This window comes from Notolepis coatsorum (genome assembly GCF_963971535.1).
Source record: "Notolepis coatsorum genome assembly, chromosome: 4".
Taxonomy (NCBI): domain Eukaryota; kingdom Metazoa; phylum Chordata; class Actinopteri; order Aulopiformes; family Paralepididae; genus Notolepis; species Notolepis coatsorum.
In genome coordinates, this window is record NC_140168.1 from 119506551 (window position 1) to 119521649 (window position 15099).

At 45.2% G+C, this 15099-nt stretch overlaps 1 protein-coding gene across 1 annotated transcript in view; it reads right to left on the reverse strand.

Annotated features, from left to right (window-relative positions):
• Window positions 1-15099, reverse strand: part of slc12a6 (solute carrier family 12 member 6) — a 240039-nt gene that overhangs the window by 64561 nt on the left and 160379 nt on the right. Inside the window, 3 exon segments of the mRNA XM_084312786.1 lie at window positions 179-353; window positions 979-1036; window positions 1826-1924. Coding sequence (XP_084168912.1) covers window positions 179-353; window positions 979-1036; window positions 1826-1924 — 332 coding nt within the window.

Sequence of the window (15099 nt, forward strand, 5' to 3'; positions counted from 1 at the left end):
AGCGAGGGAGTGTGAGAGAGAGGGAAAGAGAAAGAGAGAGGGAGATAGAAAGAGTGAGAGAGAGGGGGGAGAGAGGGAGAGTGTGAGAGAGAGGGAAAGAGAAAGAGAGAGAGAGAGTGAGAGAGAGAGAAAGAGAGTGAGAGAGAGAGGGAACAGAATAGAGAGGTATACATCTAACCCTGAGGAATGGGATGATGTTGTCCTTGGCGATGGCCTGGAGGAGGCGGGGCGCGCCGGTCAGTGACTGGAGGCCTGCGCCGCACGTCGAGAAGAAAGAACCAATCACAATGACCCAGGGGGAGGGCCACGCCAGGGTTCCAACCACCAGATTCCCCTTGACAGAGTCTCCAAACCTACAGGGGGCGCCACATGCATGATTAATGACAACATTTAGGGTTCAAGTATAAAAAAAAACACAATGACTTAATTTTAGTGTGTCTAGTCTCTCCGTGTTATTGAAATAACATGGAGAGATACAAAGTAGATTTATAACAGATTTAGAATGAGCTAACTCCACACCCACATACACACATTCTCTCCCACTCAACACACTTTCTCTCTCTCTCTCTCTCTCTCTCTCTCTCTCTCTCTCAATCACACACACACACACACAAACACATTCTCTCTCACTCAACACATTTTCTTTCTCACTCACTCATGCACACACACACACACACACACGCACACACATTATCTCTCACTCACACACACTTTCTCTCTCACTCACTCACACACACACACACAAACATTTTCACTGACTCACTCACTCACACACACACACACACACACACACACACACACACACACACACACACACACACACACACACACACACACACACACACACACACACACACACACACACACACACACACACACACACACACACACACACACACACACACACACACACACACACACACACACACACACACACACACACACAGAGAGAGAGAGACAGACAGAGAGGTTACTGACTTGTCTCGGAGGACCACTCCCTCTATACAGGCTCCAAACAGAACCACGCTGCTCAGGTCTGGTTGCTTCAGCGCTCAGGAAAACATACCAACACAGTGACAGTAACACAGACAAAACAACAGCTAATATAAAGGGAAGGTTTGGTACCTAAATACAGAGGCGTAGGTTTGATTTGAGCTTCAGTAGCGACACTTAATTTGTCAGGATCATCTGATGCTCAAAAAACTGTATTTACACTCAAATGAGTGCAAAAAGAGGACATATGCACTATCTGCATACAAATTGATAGAAATTAGGGCATTAGTATATATTTTTTTTAAAACCGGCTGACCCATCCTGCTTATCTACTGAAAGTGACCCATCCTGCTTATCTACTGAAAGTGACCCATCCTGCTTATCTACTGAAAGTGACCCATCCTGCTTATCTACTGAAAGTGACCCATCCTGCTTATCTACTGAAAGTGACCCATCCTGCTTATCTACTGAAAGTGACCCATCCTGCTTATCTACTGAAAGTGACCCATCCTGCTTATCTACTGAAAGTGACCCATCCTGCTTATCTACTGAAAGTGACCAATCCTGCTTATCTACTGAAAGTGACCCATCCTGCTTATCTACTGAAAGTGAGATGATATTCTGGGTCCACTGGTGCAGTGGTTCTCAAACGCTTTCATGTCAAGGACCCCCCACCATATTGACACATAATAGGCCAGGGACCCCTATCTGACCCCTATCTGACCTCTCAGGGACCCCTATCTGAGAAGATCATTGTTTTTAGATGTGATTTAGAATTCCATAGTCTATAATGTATGTAGGTGTATGTTCACCAGTTCAACAGAGAGGATACAGACGAACGAGGTGGTGAGGATGGCCATGATGGTTCCTATGGGGATGGAGCGCTGGGCGTCCTTCAGGTCCCCCGACCGGTTGGAACCGGCCATGATTCCTGGGGAAACACAAGGAAATCTTGACAAATTGAGACTTGAAGGGGAAAAAAACTAAAACAAAACGAGAGAGAAAGACAAAATGCTCCCAATTGTACCATTTATAAAACGGGCTGCATATAGAATTCTACCATCAATATATAATTTTGTAATATGTAAAACATCATGTGCAGGTTCCAGTGTACTGTAGCTACTCAGTCAGCTCCCTTATACTATTTTAGTTATTTTATCAATGATCGGATCAACTACAAGGGGACGCATATATAATTTTCTATTTCTTTTTGTCTCTCTTTTTTACATGGATAAAACAAAACATGACACCACATAATACAAGAATAATAAACAGAACAACACCAGACGATAATAATAATAACAATAATGACAATAGAATGACAGTAGAACAACAAAAATAATAAATACAGAACCTAAAAATCAAAACAAATTATAGTATCACAAACACCACAAAAGACATTTCCTCCCCCACTCCCACCCCAGGACCCCCGGTACCAACACCCCAACCCCGCTCTGCTGCTATATGGTGGCCTTAAGGGGTCCGCACACGGCGGACGATTTTTGCCAGGCGACCGACTTTTTTTGCGAGCCGACCGACAGAATTGTATCGCCTCCATTGTTATGAATGAGAGAACCCACACAGCAGGACATTTTGAAGCGACGGTCACCTGGCTAAAAATCACCTCGATCCTATTTTTTTAGGAGACGGCAGGCGACACAGCAAGGACAATGAGGAAATAACATGACTTCTACAGTAGAAGTAGTACAGAAGTTCTACTGGTGTATCATTTGTACACCATTAATTTATCAATACATTCATTGATCAATAACCTACGTATTATTACCATGCTACTTATGTTCATTATTATTAACAGGAACAATTTAAATAAATAACGTTAGTTGGAGAAGCTATAGTGGCCGCTTGTCATTAACTAATAAATGAACAATGCGCCACAATGCACCTACTACATGTTTTTATACTCGGGTAACAAAAGAAGTTGTGGATGTTGACAGAGTTTAATGTCCAGGCTGCAGCTGATATGGTTTATAAGGTTTATTGTCCAAAGAAAATGATGGTTGAGAACAGAACAGCGTCTTCAGTGAAAAAACATTCGCTCTCAGCTGCATAACAATACTTGTCCAATCGGTGGTAATGAACGTATTGTAGCGATCAGTCATGCAGTAATGTCAGGAAGAATGAGGAGAGGTTGTATTCGTATAGGTGGTTTAATTCCAGCTCAATATGGGTTTAGTTCCCTTGTAAAGCACAACACAGCTACGCGGTATTTCTTCTGTAGCCGCATTTTGCGGAGACGCTCTCTGATTGGCTACTTCATGTGACATGTGCGCCCAATCGTGTGACGCCTGTTTCTACACCGGTTAAGCTTAGGCACTCTTTCGAAGTTGGTTAAGGTTAGAGTTTGTCTTAGAGCAGGGCGATAGAACACCAGCCCTGATTCCAAACTCTAACCTTAACCAACTTCGAAAGAGTCACCTAAGCTTAACCAGTGATAAACTAGGCGTTAGGTAGTTTGCAGGCTGTTAGAGGCGGAAATGGGCAAAGACACAGCTCGTCACGCGATTGGGCACACATGTCAGTGGCCAATCACAGAGCGTCAGTCAGTGGCCAATCAGAGAGCGTCTCCGCAAAATGCGGCTAAGAAAAAGATAACGCCACAGCTACCTGCTAATACGCTAACCTAACATCCGGTCCGTCCTCTGATATCTCCCTCCGGGGGGAAACAAGTAACCACACCCCCAGCTAGACAGAGCGACGGTCGGCTCTGGTGTGGGGGGCAAGGCGATTGTCGTTGAGCGACAGACGATCGCATCGCCAGGCGACGTCGGTCGCTCGCCGTGTGCCGACCACTTTAACCTTCTCGGCCGCTGCGACCCACACTCCAATTACCCGTGCAGTAGAGATTTCCATATAAAGTACATCCAGTAGTGTCAGAGACCAATTAATCATTGAGAGTTTCTCAGGTTCCTTCCACCTCATGGCTATCAGCTTCTTGGCTGCAGCAACGCCCGCCAGAATGATTCTTTTTTGTTGTATGGATGCTGGTAGTAATGATATATCATTTAGAAGTAGTGTTGGGGACGCGTATATACTTTCTAAGGCTTACATCATTCTGGAGAAAAAGAAAGCACAGACAACGCCTTTCTTGCTTGTGTAAGTGGACTCGTTTCAGACCAAGAACGTCAATCTAGGCACTTCACTTAGCAAAAGCGAAAGGCCTCTCCTCTGTCCTGATTCTCCTAGATCTATCTGCAGCCTTCGACACAGTCAACCACCAGATCCTCCTTGCGGCCCTCGCAGGAATGGGAGTGGCTGGCTCTGCGCTGACATGGCTGTCATCATACCTCAATGACCGCTCCTACCAAGTGTCATGGAGAGGGACCCTGTCGGCCACCCGCCCCCTGCGGACGGGTGTCCCCCAGGGCTCGGTTTTAGGACCCCTTCTCTTCTCCCTCTACACTAAATCACTGGGTAACATTATCACGTCTCATGGCTTCTCCTACCATCGTTATGCCGACGATACTCAACTCTTCCTCTCCTTCCCTCCCTCAGATATCCACGTCTCTGAGCGGATCTCGGCCTGTCTGTCCGACATCTCAGCCTGGATGACGTCCAACCACCTCAAAGTGAACCTAAGCAAAACAGAATTGCTCCACCTGCCGGCCAAATCCTCCCCCCTAACCGACCTTTCAATCACAGTCGAGAATGCAGCTGTGACTGCGTCCCCGACCGCCAAGAACCTTGGTGTTGTCCTCGACGACCAGTTGAACTTCTCTGCTCACATCGCAGCGACGACCAGAACCTGCCGATTCCTCCTGAGCAACGTCAGAAGGATCCGCCCCTTCCTGACATAAGAAGCCACCCAACTCCTCGTCCAATCAACAGTCATCTCCCGCCTCGACTACTGCAATGCACTGCTCGCTGGCCTCCCGGCCACTGCCACTAAGCCTCTTCAACTCATTCAGAACGCAGCGGCCCGCCTGATCTCAAACCTACCGAAGTCGGCCCATGTCACCCCACTTCTTAGGGACCTGCACTGGCTCCCCATTGCTGCACGAATCCGCTTCAAGGCCCTCGACCTAGCATACCGTGCGGCAAAGGGAACCGCTCCCGCCTACCTCCGGTCAATGGTCTCTAACTACACACCCTCAAGACCCCTACGCTCTGCATCTTCTGGCCGCCTCAGACCTACTCCTATCCAAGCTCCGGGAGGGTCATCAAAGAGAAGTCGCCTATTCTCAGTCCTTGCCCCACAATGGTGGAATGAACTACCCACCCCAGTTAGGACAGCCGAATCACGTCCAATCTTTCGCTGTCGACTAAAGACGCACTTCTTCAACCATTATCTGAATTAAAAAAAAAAAAAAAAAAAAAAAAAAAAAATCTAACCCTAACTAACCGTACTGTCATGCACTTGTCCTAATAAACTAACCTACACTGTAGCACTCAACACTTTGATGAACATTGTTGCTCAGCTGATAGAGTTGTATCCTTCCTGATGGCTTGTCGTACAGAACTTGTAAGTCGCTTTGGATAAAAGCGTCAGCTAAATGACTAAATGTAAATGTAAATGTAAAATCTACCACCTGTAGACAATGACTACATGTGGAAAGACAATCAATGCTGAATTGGCTACTTTGATATTATTATATCAATATAATATAATATATATATTGTCCGTGAGGAGATCTCCACAGCACTCCACAATAAGTTGTCACCGATTAACAAAGCATGAAGAGAAAATCTCGAGGAGTTTGTTAACAATGAAGAGACTGCAGTGTTTCCTGCTGAATCAGGACCGCCGCTGCTATGAACTAGACTATTAAAAAAAATTAAATAAAAAATTATATATATATATATTATTTAATTTTTTATCATTCCATTTGGGCTGTGGGGAGTGCTGCTTAATGTCTGAAGGAGTCGACTGAAGGCTTCTTGTCCCCTGCGAAAGCATGCAATTGGTCCACCAGATGGATACATCTTGATATTTGTCTAGTGTGTTCATTAGACAGGTGAACTCCTCTGTGCAGGGATGTAGCACTACAGATGTTTGGAGGGAGTGAGTTCCAGAGGGTGGGTGCGGCAACAGAGAAGGCTCTGGGACCAACAGTCCGCATGTTGGTGGTGTGGATGGAGAGGAGACCGGAGTCAGGACCGCAGCCTCCGGGGCGGGATGTAGGGGGTCAGCTAGGTACCGGGGGGCAAGGGAGTGAAGGGCTTTGTAGGTGATGAGGAGGATCTTGAAATTGATGTGGTGATTGATTCTGTATTTACAGGTGAAGACTGACCTGAGGAACAGGCTGCAGGGAGACCATCTGGCCGCTTGTATGCGTCTCTCAGCATCAACCTACCAGTGAATTCCCCACCAAAGAGCTGGAGCTTTTCTTTCAAAAGCCCAGGAAAATGAAATGCTCTAAGGCAGAATGTAGCCTATGATGAGTGTACAAGTGTTGAGGCATGTCATTAATCTTGACATTTACTTTGATTACAACTACACTGCAAAATAAATTATCTTATCAAGTGAACATATCTTGTATTTGGTACAATAAGTCTATATTGAGTAGAATTATCTTGAATTATCTTATCCCACTGGCAGATAATTTAGCTTTTTCTGATTTTGGTCAATTTAATCTTGTTTTAAGAAAACAAGGTTAACATTTTCTTAAAACAAAATTGACCAAAATCAAGAAAAAAATAAGCTAAATTATCTGCCAGTGGAATAAGATAATTCAAGATAACTCTACTCAATATTGGACTTATTGTACCAAATACAAGATATTCTCACTTGATAAGATACATTTTTTTGCAGTGTACAAATGTGCAGCTGCCTGGTCCTCCAGAGCACTTCTAGTGTCAGCGGACACCAAAAACATGCTAGCAGATTCACACGCACATGACTCCATGAACATTCTAACATTCAAACAATTCTAAGGTAGTTTTAAGTTATTATTTCTCCGGCAGCGTGCGTTAATATGGATTCCGACGGCACGTGCACAGGCACAAATATGGATTCCGGCAGCGTGCACGCACCACAGCACCGCTGTTGAATTGTTTTTCAGGGGAAACACTGGACCGGATTTGAACACCTGAGACGCAGGACACACTGAAGAAGGAGAACAACTATCTGAGAAAAAGATTGAGCAACTGGAAAACCACTACCGCAAACACTACACCATATTTTATCTATTTATTACAAAAATATTTGCACTACATCCATACCTCATCTTTGCATTTTGCATTAAAAAAAGAAGTTGTATATTTGTATAGTGTGTTGGGACTTTATTCTTCTTTCTACTTTTTTACTGTATGAAGCACATTCACAGGGGGCTCATACAGAACCAAGCATTGCACTGTAATGTACGTGTACTTTATACGTGACAAATAAAACAAAACTTGAACATGAGTGTTTGGTTTGTGCAACGGAGTAGAGTCTGGTAACCCAGCGACTTGTATCAATAAACTGTTTGAGGGGCTGTTCGGAGGACACGGTGGGGGACATTGCGCAGCGCAAACGCTTCACGCTGTGCGGTTGAAACCCAACAGGGGGAGGGTCAGCGTCTAGCCAGACCCATCTGCGGAAACGATGGACAAGAGGAAGCCATTTAATGACCTGAGGTCCAATCTGCGCAAACTGAATCCACAGAGTGGATTCATCCATCCAGCCACACTAGTGTTCACTTTCAAGGAGAAGAGGCACACTTTCACTTCTGTCCGGGATGAGGGAACAATTCTACGAGAAGCATGGAAAGAACAGCTACGCGGGATCCGACGCACATCAGAATGACTCTGACAATACAGGTCCCTCCCAATTATGTCCATTTGCTGGCTGGCTGTCATAAGGACTTCTGGGGTCTGCGCCCTGGATCTAGTACTGACACGCATCTGAACTGTAAGTGCCTCACGTTTAGACTACTCCTTGTTTTTTTGTTTTTGTAAATATATCATTTTCAATGTGTGGTAGTGGGGTGTGGTGTGGGCTCAGCTGCAGGGGAGAGATGGACAGGAGTGGCTCAAGGGAGCAGTGTCAGCGTTAGTTAATTGGTACAGGTGTCAACAGGTAACACCTGTGCCAATTAACTAATGCCGGCACTGCTCTACTACTAATTAACTAGTTTAATGAAGTGTGCTCTACTACTAATTAACTAGTTTAATTAAGTGTGCTCTACTACTAATTACTAGTTTAATTAAGTGTTCTCACTGCTCTACTACTAATTAACTAGTTTAATAAAGTGTGGTCTCTCTATTCGCTTGTCAGGTCGTGGCGTCTCGACCTTCCAGTGAACAGTTTCCGGGGCTGAGCGTTGGCTGGGGCTCTCGTCTTTTCAGTCCCTTGTTTTGTTGTTTTAATAGATCTATTTAATAGAGTCTATTGTCTACTGTTTGTGGTTATGTGCTCCTATTCTATTCTATTCTATTTTTATTTGTATTTTTTGCACAATCGAAGGCGGGCATGGCCACCTTCATTTCACTATATGTCTTGTGTATGTACGTGACAATTAAACCTCTTGAATCTTGAATCCTAGTATCTCCCGCTGTCTGAAGAGGAGCGTTTGGCCCTGGACATGAATATATGTCAGACTTAACAACCGAATAGTAGCATGCTGGACCTGGATGATGGTGTTTTTTACAAACGCAAGCCTGACGAGAAGCTGGGGAGGCTGCGTCAGGAAACTGGATAATTAACCGGCCTGTCATGTACTTATCAGTGTCAAGCCAAGAGAGAGTGTTGGATTGTATTTTGTGTGAGCTTGTATAATAAACATGTGTTCATTCGAGAACCCAAACTGTCTCCATCGCGCTGTGTTGGGCAAAGTACCCGGGGGTTACTAACAGCCAACACTGTTACATAGTTACGTTCAATTAATAATAATAATTCATTACATTTATATAGCACTTTTCTCAGACTCAAAGCGCTTTACAACGTGGGGTGGATATTGCCTCCTTCACCACCACTGATAGCACCCAACCTTGGGCTACGCAGGCTCAATGGCTGCCATACACTGGCACCCGGCACACATCACACTACACAATGGCTGAACGGCTCAGGAGACAGGGATTGATATCAGCCAATTAAGGGGAAGGGATGATTAGGTGGCCTTGATGTCAGAGACCTTGACCTTGGGAATTTGGCCAGGAACCCCCTACTCTTTACGATAGGCGTTGTAGTGGAATAATTGTGATCGCATATCAATTAATATGCTTGCTATACACACCTAAAGAACACATTGGCCTTGACACTAAACAATACTGTGTCTGCCTTCGTGACATCTTGGCTTCCTGTTTTATCATGTGACCTCGACACGACCACAGGGTCTGACTTCGTTTACATCACCTTGCCCATGTACCATATCTGGGACCTATCTGTTTACAATTCGTATGACACCTCAAATGAGATAAACCTTTGATATACAACTAAATACTGTGTCCATAATGACCGCATGGCCCATTGTAATGTCTGTGACCAAGGTCTGTTTTATATTCACATGTTAAACACATAATCACCTTTTGTTTCCAAAGGCCTGATATATGTCCCAAGAGTTTCAAACTGATGACACATTGCGACACAAAGGAGACAATTGACCCTTCTGTGGACTCACATTACAACACAAGGCAGACTTGACCTTCTTACAATCTCTGCCAGGCAGAAGCATTCTACGAAACCCGCTGACTATAAGTGTTTTTACGACCCTCCAACTGTCACACAGCACACACACATAGCCGTGCACACACGCACATACATACACAAGCGCACACATGCACGTGTAAGCATAGCACACACACACACACACTTTCACTTCCTGAAGTCACACTCACACACACACACACACTGTTGGAGAATGCTATATAAGTCCTGAAGCTCCATCTATCGTGGCACATGTTGGCATCTTGTTTTGCTTTACTGTCAGTGTGTGTCCAGTCATGTGTGACTGCTCAAATTAAACCCAACGAACGTCCATTTGTTTCCGTGTTAATCTTTATTTCAACAGCTACACTTAAATTTCCAATACAACTTGACGTCACAACAGGATACATTGCACTGGATTCAGACGGGACCGGCCGAACGGAGGTGCAAGCAGGCCTGCCAATCTCTACCTCGACACCAAAGCCAGTCCGAGAAGAGGGATCACTCATCCGAACGACCGGGCCGTCTGACGACAGCGCACTTGTATCGAACCAGAGGACACCTCTTTGAAACCTCGACCTCCGGTGAGCTGTTGAAATTCAGATCTTACTAAAAACGTATTCAAAAAAAATATTCAAATTTTTTTGGGTGGATAATAACATAATAACTTATAATCTGGGGGCGGAGCTGAGCGATCATGGAGTAGACGTGTTTCACATGAGCTCCTTTCTACCGTGCTGAATATACGTTTCTCCCCATTAGTCTTTATTTTATTTTTATTTGTTTTTTATCTGTTTGCTAGGTCGTCGTGTTTAGTATACTGTCGTCGACTTTTTTCGACTTTCTGCGATGACGGGGGTGGAAACCAGAGCCATGAGCGCCCCAACCAGCAAACCACCACCACCGGGCCTGGCCGCATCGTCGCCCGGTGTCGGGGAGATAAGCGAAGCTGTGCTCTTGGTCATGACCAAGCTACACGCAGACTCTGAGACACGCTTCGCTGAAGCACAGAAGAAAGTGTTGGCGGATTTTTGTGTCAACCTCCATCGTGAGATATCAGAAGAAATACGGCTGGCGGTAGTCCCGCTGATAGACAAGATGGAGTCGATGCACGCTGTCTCCTCGGCTAATGCTAACGAACTAGCCATGCTAACGACGGAGGTATCATTACAGGGCGAGAAGATGGTGGGTCTCGAGTCCGCCCTGCTGGCTAGGCAGGCTGAAGTCAACAAACTACAGTCGGCAATGGAGGAGATGCAGTCCCGGGATAGACGCCACAACGTCAGGATTGTTGGAGTACCGGAGGCCAGCGGTGAAGGCCGTCTCTCGGAGACCATGCCCGAACTGCTGCAGAAAATACTAGGAACTGACGTCCTCCCTTCGCCTCCTGTCTGTGAGTCGGCCTACAGGGCGGGCAGGTTTTCTCCCGGCGTGAACAAAGAGCCGAGGCCCATCATAGTCAAGCTGAACAGGCTTCAGCAGAGAGAACTCATCATGCGGTCGGCTCGTACCAGAAGGGGTAATCTGAGGCTTGGCGATCACAAAGTGGCCATTTTCGAAGACTTTACGCCGGAGGTTCAAGCACAGAGAGGCGAATACAAGGTGGTCCTATCTAGGCTATGGAAACTAGGCCTGAGGCCCACGCTATTCGCTCCCGCGAAATTATCTGTGTTGGAGAAGGTCGATGGTCTGCGTTCATTTTGGTCGTTGGCTAAAGCGAAGGAATATCTCGCGGGGATACCCGAGACTGTTGCTTGATATCTATGTCGGGTGAGTGACTTGGCGGTGTGGGCCTATATACATTGATTAGGCCGACTATTCACAAATACTTGCTGTCATGCCCAGACACTCTAACTGTCCACTGCCCATCCAACTAGCGGGACTTCCCAATGACTTCTGTTACTTGCTAATGCTGACCTCATGATCGTACTTGTGTATCGCCTCTTTGGAAGCTAGCGAGCTAGCTGAACAATGTACATAACAAACTCTAATGTGCTATCCGGATTCATCACTAGCTCACGCGCTAGCCTCGGGCTAGCTAGCGGGCTGCGTCTATCGCCTGCGTGGAGTAGTTCGAGACCCGTTAATAGTGACGCACTTGGTCGGGTCCTTAACTAAATTCTTGTATGATGTTATTTTTATATCCATGCTGTTTTGAGCTTTGGGCTCCGGTAGGAGAAGATCGGTTGAATATGTATATAAACAAGATATGATAACAGGTTTTGTCGGATATTGCCTATTATCATCCCCGGGTTAATGAATGTGTTTAATTGTGCCTGATCAGAGGGACTGTTACAGATGTGCACTTTGACCATAACCCCTTTTTCCCATTCTTATTATTGTCGTTGTTAAATGGCATTTGTTTGCACAATTTACCTGGAACCCGATCCTACCTTAGACTAACGGCTGGTATACTCTAATTTAATTTCGTTTCGGATTTTTCCTTTGTCCATTGGTGCTATAACATTGCGTCGTTGATGCGCAGACTCCGAAATAGATGGTTGCAGGGTTGATGTTGAGTTGTTATATAATAATGACTATATTTAAATTTATTTTTTATTTTTTTTCCATTATAAGTTATCTCATGTTAAGTCCTAGGCTCACGGTGGTTTTCGACCGATATCTTTATTGAAACAATAGATGATAACGGGTTGTGTCAGATATTGCCTATTACCATCCCCGGATTAATTAATGTGTTTAATGCTTTTCTTACATAGGTTATGTCATTTCAGCCGTTGTGCCTGATCAGAGGGACTGCTACAGGGGTGCACTTTGACCATACCCCCTTTTTTCCCTTTCTTATTATTGTCATTGTTTAATTGACATTGTTCACACAATTTTGCACAATTAACCTGTGACCCGATCCTGCCTTAGACTATCGGCTGGGATGCTTTAATTTAATTTTGTTTTGAATTTTCCTGTACCCATTTGGGCTATAACATTGCGACGTTGAAGCGCAGATTCGGAAATAGATGGTTGCAGGTTGATGTGGAGTTATTATTTAATAATGGCTATTTTTACCATTATGGTTGTCTCATGTTGGGGCCAAGGCTCAGGTGGTTTTCGACCGATATCTTTATTGAATTTTATTTGTATTATTATTTGTGTTTATTGGACTAGTGGGGGTTTACTCAGGGGTTTATCTAGAGGGGGGTTGGAGTGGGGAGCGTCTTATTGGATCCATGTCTCTAGTGGGAAGTGATAGGAAGATGACCTTCCTCAGTGGGTGGGGCATAGGGTGGGGACTGGAGAGTGGGTATAGGAGGGCTTATAATAGGACGGGTGGGTTAGGGTTTAGAGTAGAAGGAGGGGGGGTTGTAGCTGGGGTGGTATTTTTATGTGTTTTATGTACTGTTGTCTTATATGTGTGTAATTGTTCCTCCTCTGAACTCCTGGGATTGACCGCCTGGGCCCGCCTGGATCAGCGCCTCTGTACTCAGCCTGGCTGCACTGGTATGTTCTCTACGCATTTAGACAAGCTCGACCATGGCTAAATTGAATATTTTAATTTGGAACGCAGGAGGGCTTAACGCCCCACACAAGCGTGCCAGTGTCCTTTGGCTATTGAAGAGGAGAAATATTGACCTTGCTCTCCTTAGTGAGACGCATTTATTGGTAGGTGACGTGTCAAGACTGGCAAATCGGCAATATCACGTTATCTCCTCATCCTCAGCCGATGATAAGACGAAAGGAGTCGTCATAGTTACAAGACGTAACCTTGATATCAAAGTCCTGGATGTATGGTCGGACACGGAGGGAAGGATTACTATAGCAAAAGTAGAATTCTCGCATAGGAAGATGGCTATAATAGCATTGTATGCTCCTAACACATTTGATTCAGCATTCTATAATACAATCACGAAGAATATGTTGGAACTTAATGGATACGCTCTCATTGTGGGTGGCGATTTTAATGCGTGCTGGGATGCGGAGATGGATAGGTCCGGGCCCTCTGAAACGAGCGACCAAAAACGGGCCTCTAAGGCCCTCAGGATGTGGGCCCAGGACACGGGGCTCACAGACCTTTGGCGCTTATCCAACCCCACCCTCAAAGATTACTCTCACCTGTCAGCCAGACACAAAAGCTTCTCTCGAATTGACTATGCATTCGCGTCCCCTAATATGTTTGATAGTTTCGATGTCTCATTGGTTCCCTTGGCTCTCTCAGACCACAAGGGGATTTTCCTTACGGCAACCTTTGGCAGGCTCTCCGCAAGAGCTCCCAGATGGTGTTTTAATTCGACCTTGCTAAAGAACGATGACTTCTGTTCTGAGTTCAGGAGTAAACTAGCTGAATTTTTGCAGATCAACGTTGGCACAGTAGAAGACCCTAGGGTCCTGTGGAACGCATTGAAAGGATTTATCAGGGGTCATGTCACACTATTTGCCTCCAATTTGCGAAAATCCCGGTCAAAAAAGCTAGAAGGACTGGAAACATTATATGCGGACCTATACGCATCCTTGCAAACTAACTATAGTGAACGACTAAACACACAACGTAAGATAGTTAAAAAAGAAATAAACTCCATACTTAAACAACAGTCTGAGTTCTTGATACATAGGACAAGACAAAATTACTACTTTCACGGCTCCAGACCTAGCCATCTATTGGCAATGAAAATACGCTCAAATGATCATTTCTCGGATATCCCCTCGATCAGGACGAGCCAGGGTGCAGTCACTACTGATTCGAAAAAGATCAATGACACTTTTAAAGAGTTTTACTCACAGTTATATAGCTCAGAGGGTAATCTTGATGACTCTAAATTTGAATCGTTCATTGGCGGGCTTGAGATACCCCACATTTCTGAGGAAGAGGCCAAGGAACTGGGGAGACCGATTACTCTCGTGGAATTGAGGGAGACGATTGTTGAAATGCAGAGGGGTAAGGCACCAGGCTGGGATGGTATTCCACCCGAAGTGTATTTAGCTTTCTGGGACCAACTGGGTCCATTGATGCTCGATATGATCAATTACGCTATCGAACAAGGGGAGTTCTCAAGAGATGTCAATATGGCGTTGATTTCTTTACTTCTCAAGAAGGACAAAGATCCCAATGATTGTGGTAGCTATAGACCCTTGAGTCTTCTCGGGGCCGATTTAAAAGTGTTTGCCAAGGTGCTGGCCCGTCGCCTGCAGAGATTTATGTCTGTATTGGTACACTGCGATCAAACTGGTTTTATCCCGGGGCGTCTGGCTGCAGATAATCTTAGGAGGCTGTTGCATGTAATCGATAACAGTAAAGACAATACAACTCCATCCACAGTTCTGTCTTTGGATGCCATGAAGGCGTTTGACAGACTTGAGTGGTCATACCTGTGGAAGGTACTTGAGGTCATGGGTCTTGGGAAGAGTTTTATTCATATGATTAAAGTCCTGTATGCCTCGCCGTCTGCGATGATACTGACAGGCAAAAACTGTTCCACACTCTTTCCAATCTCCAGATCTTCTAGACAGGGTTGTCCTCTGAGCCCAGGACTGTTCGCGCTTTCCCTCGAACCTTTGGCCCAATTTATTAGGCA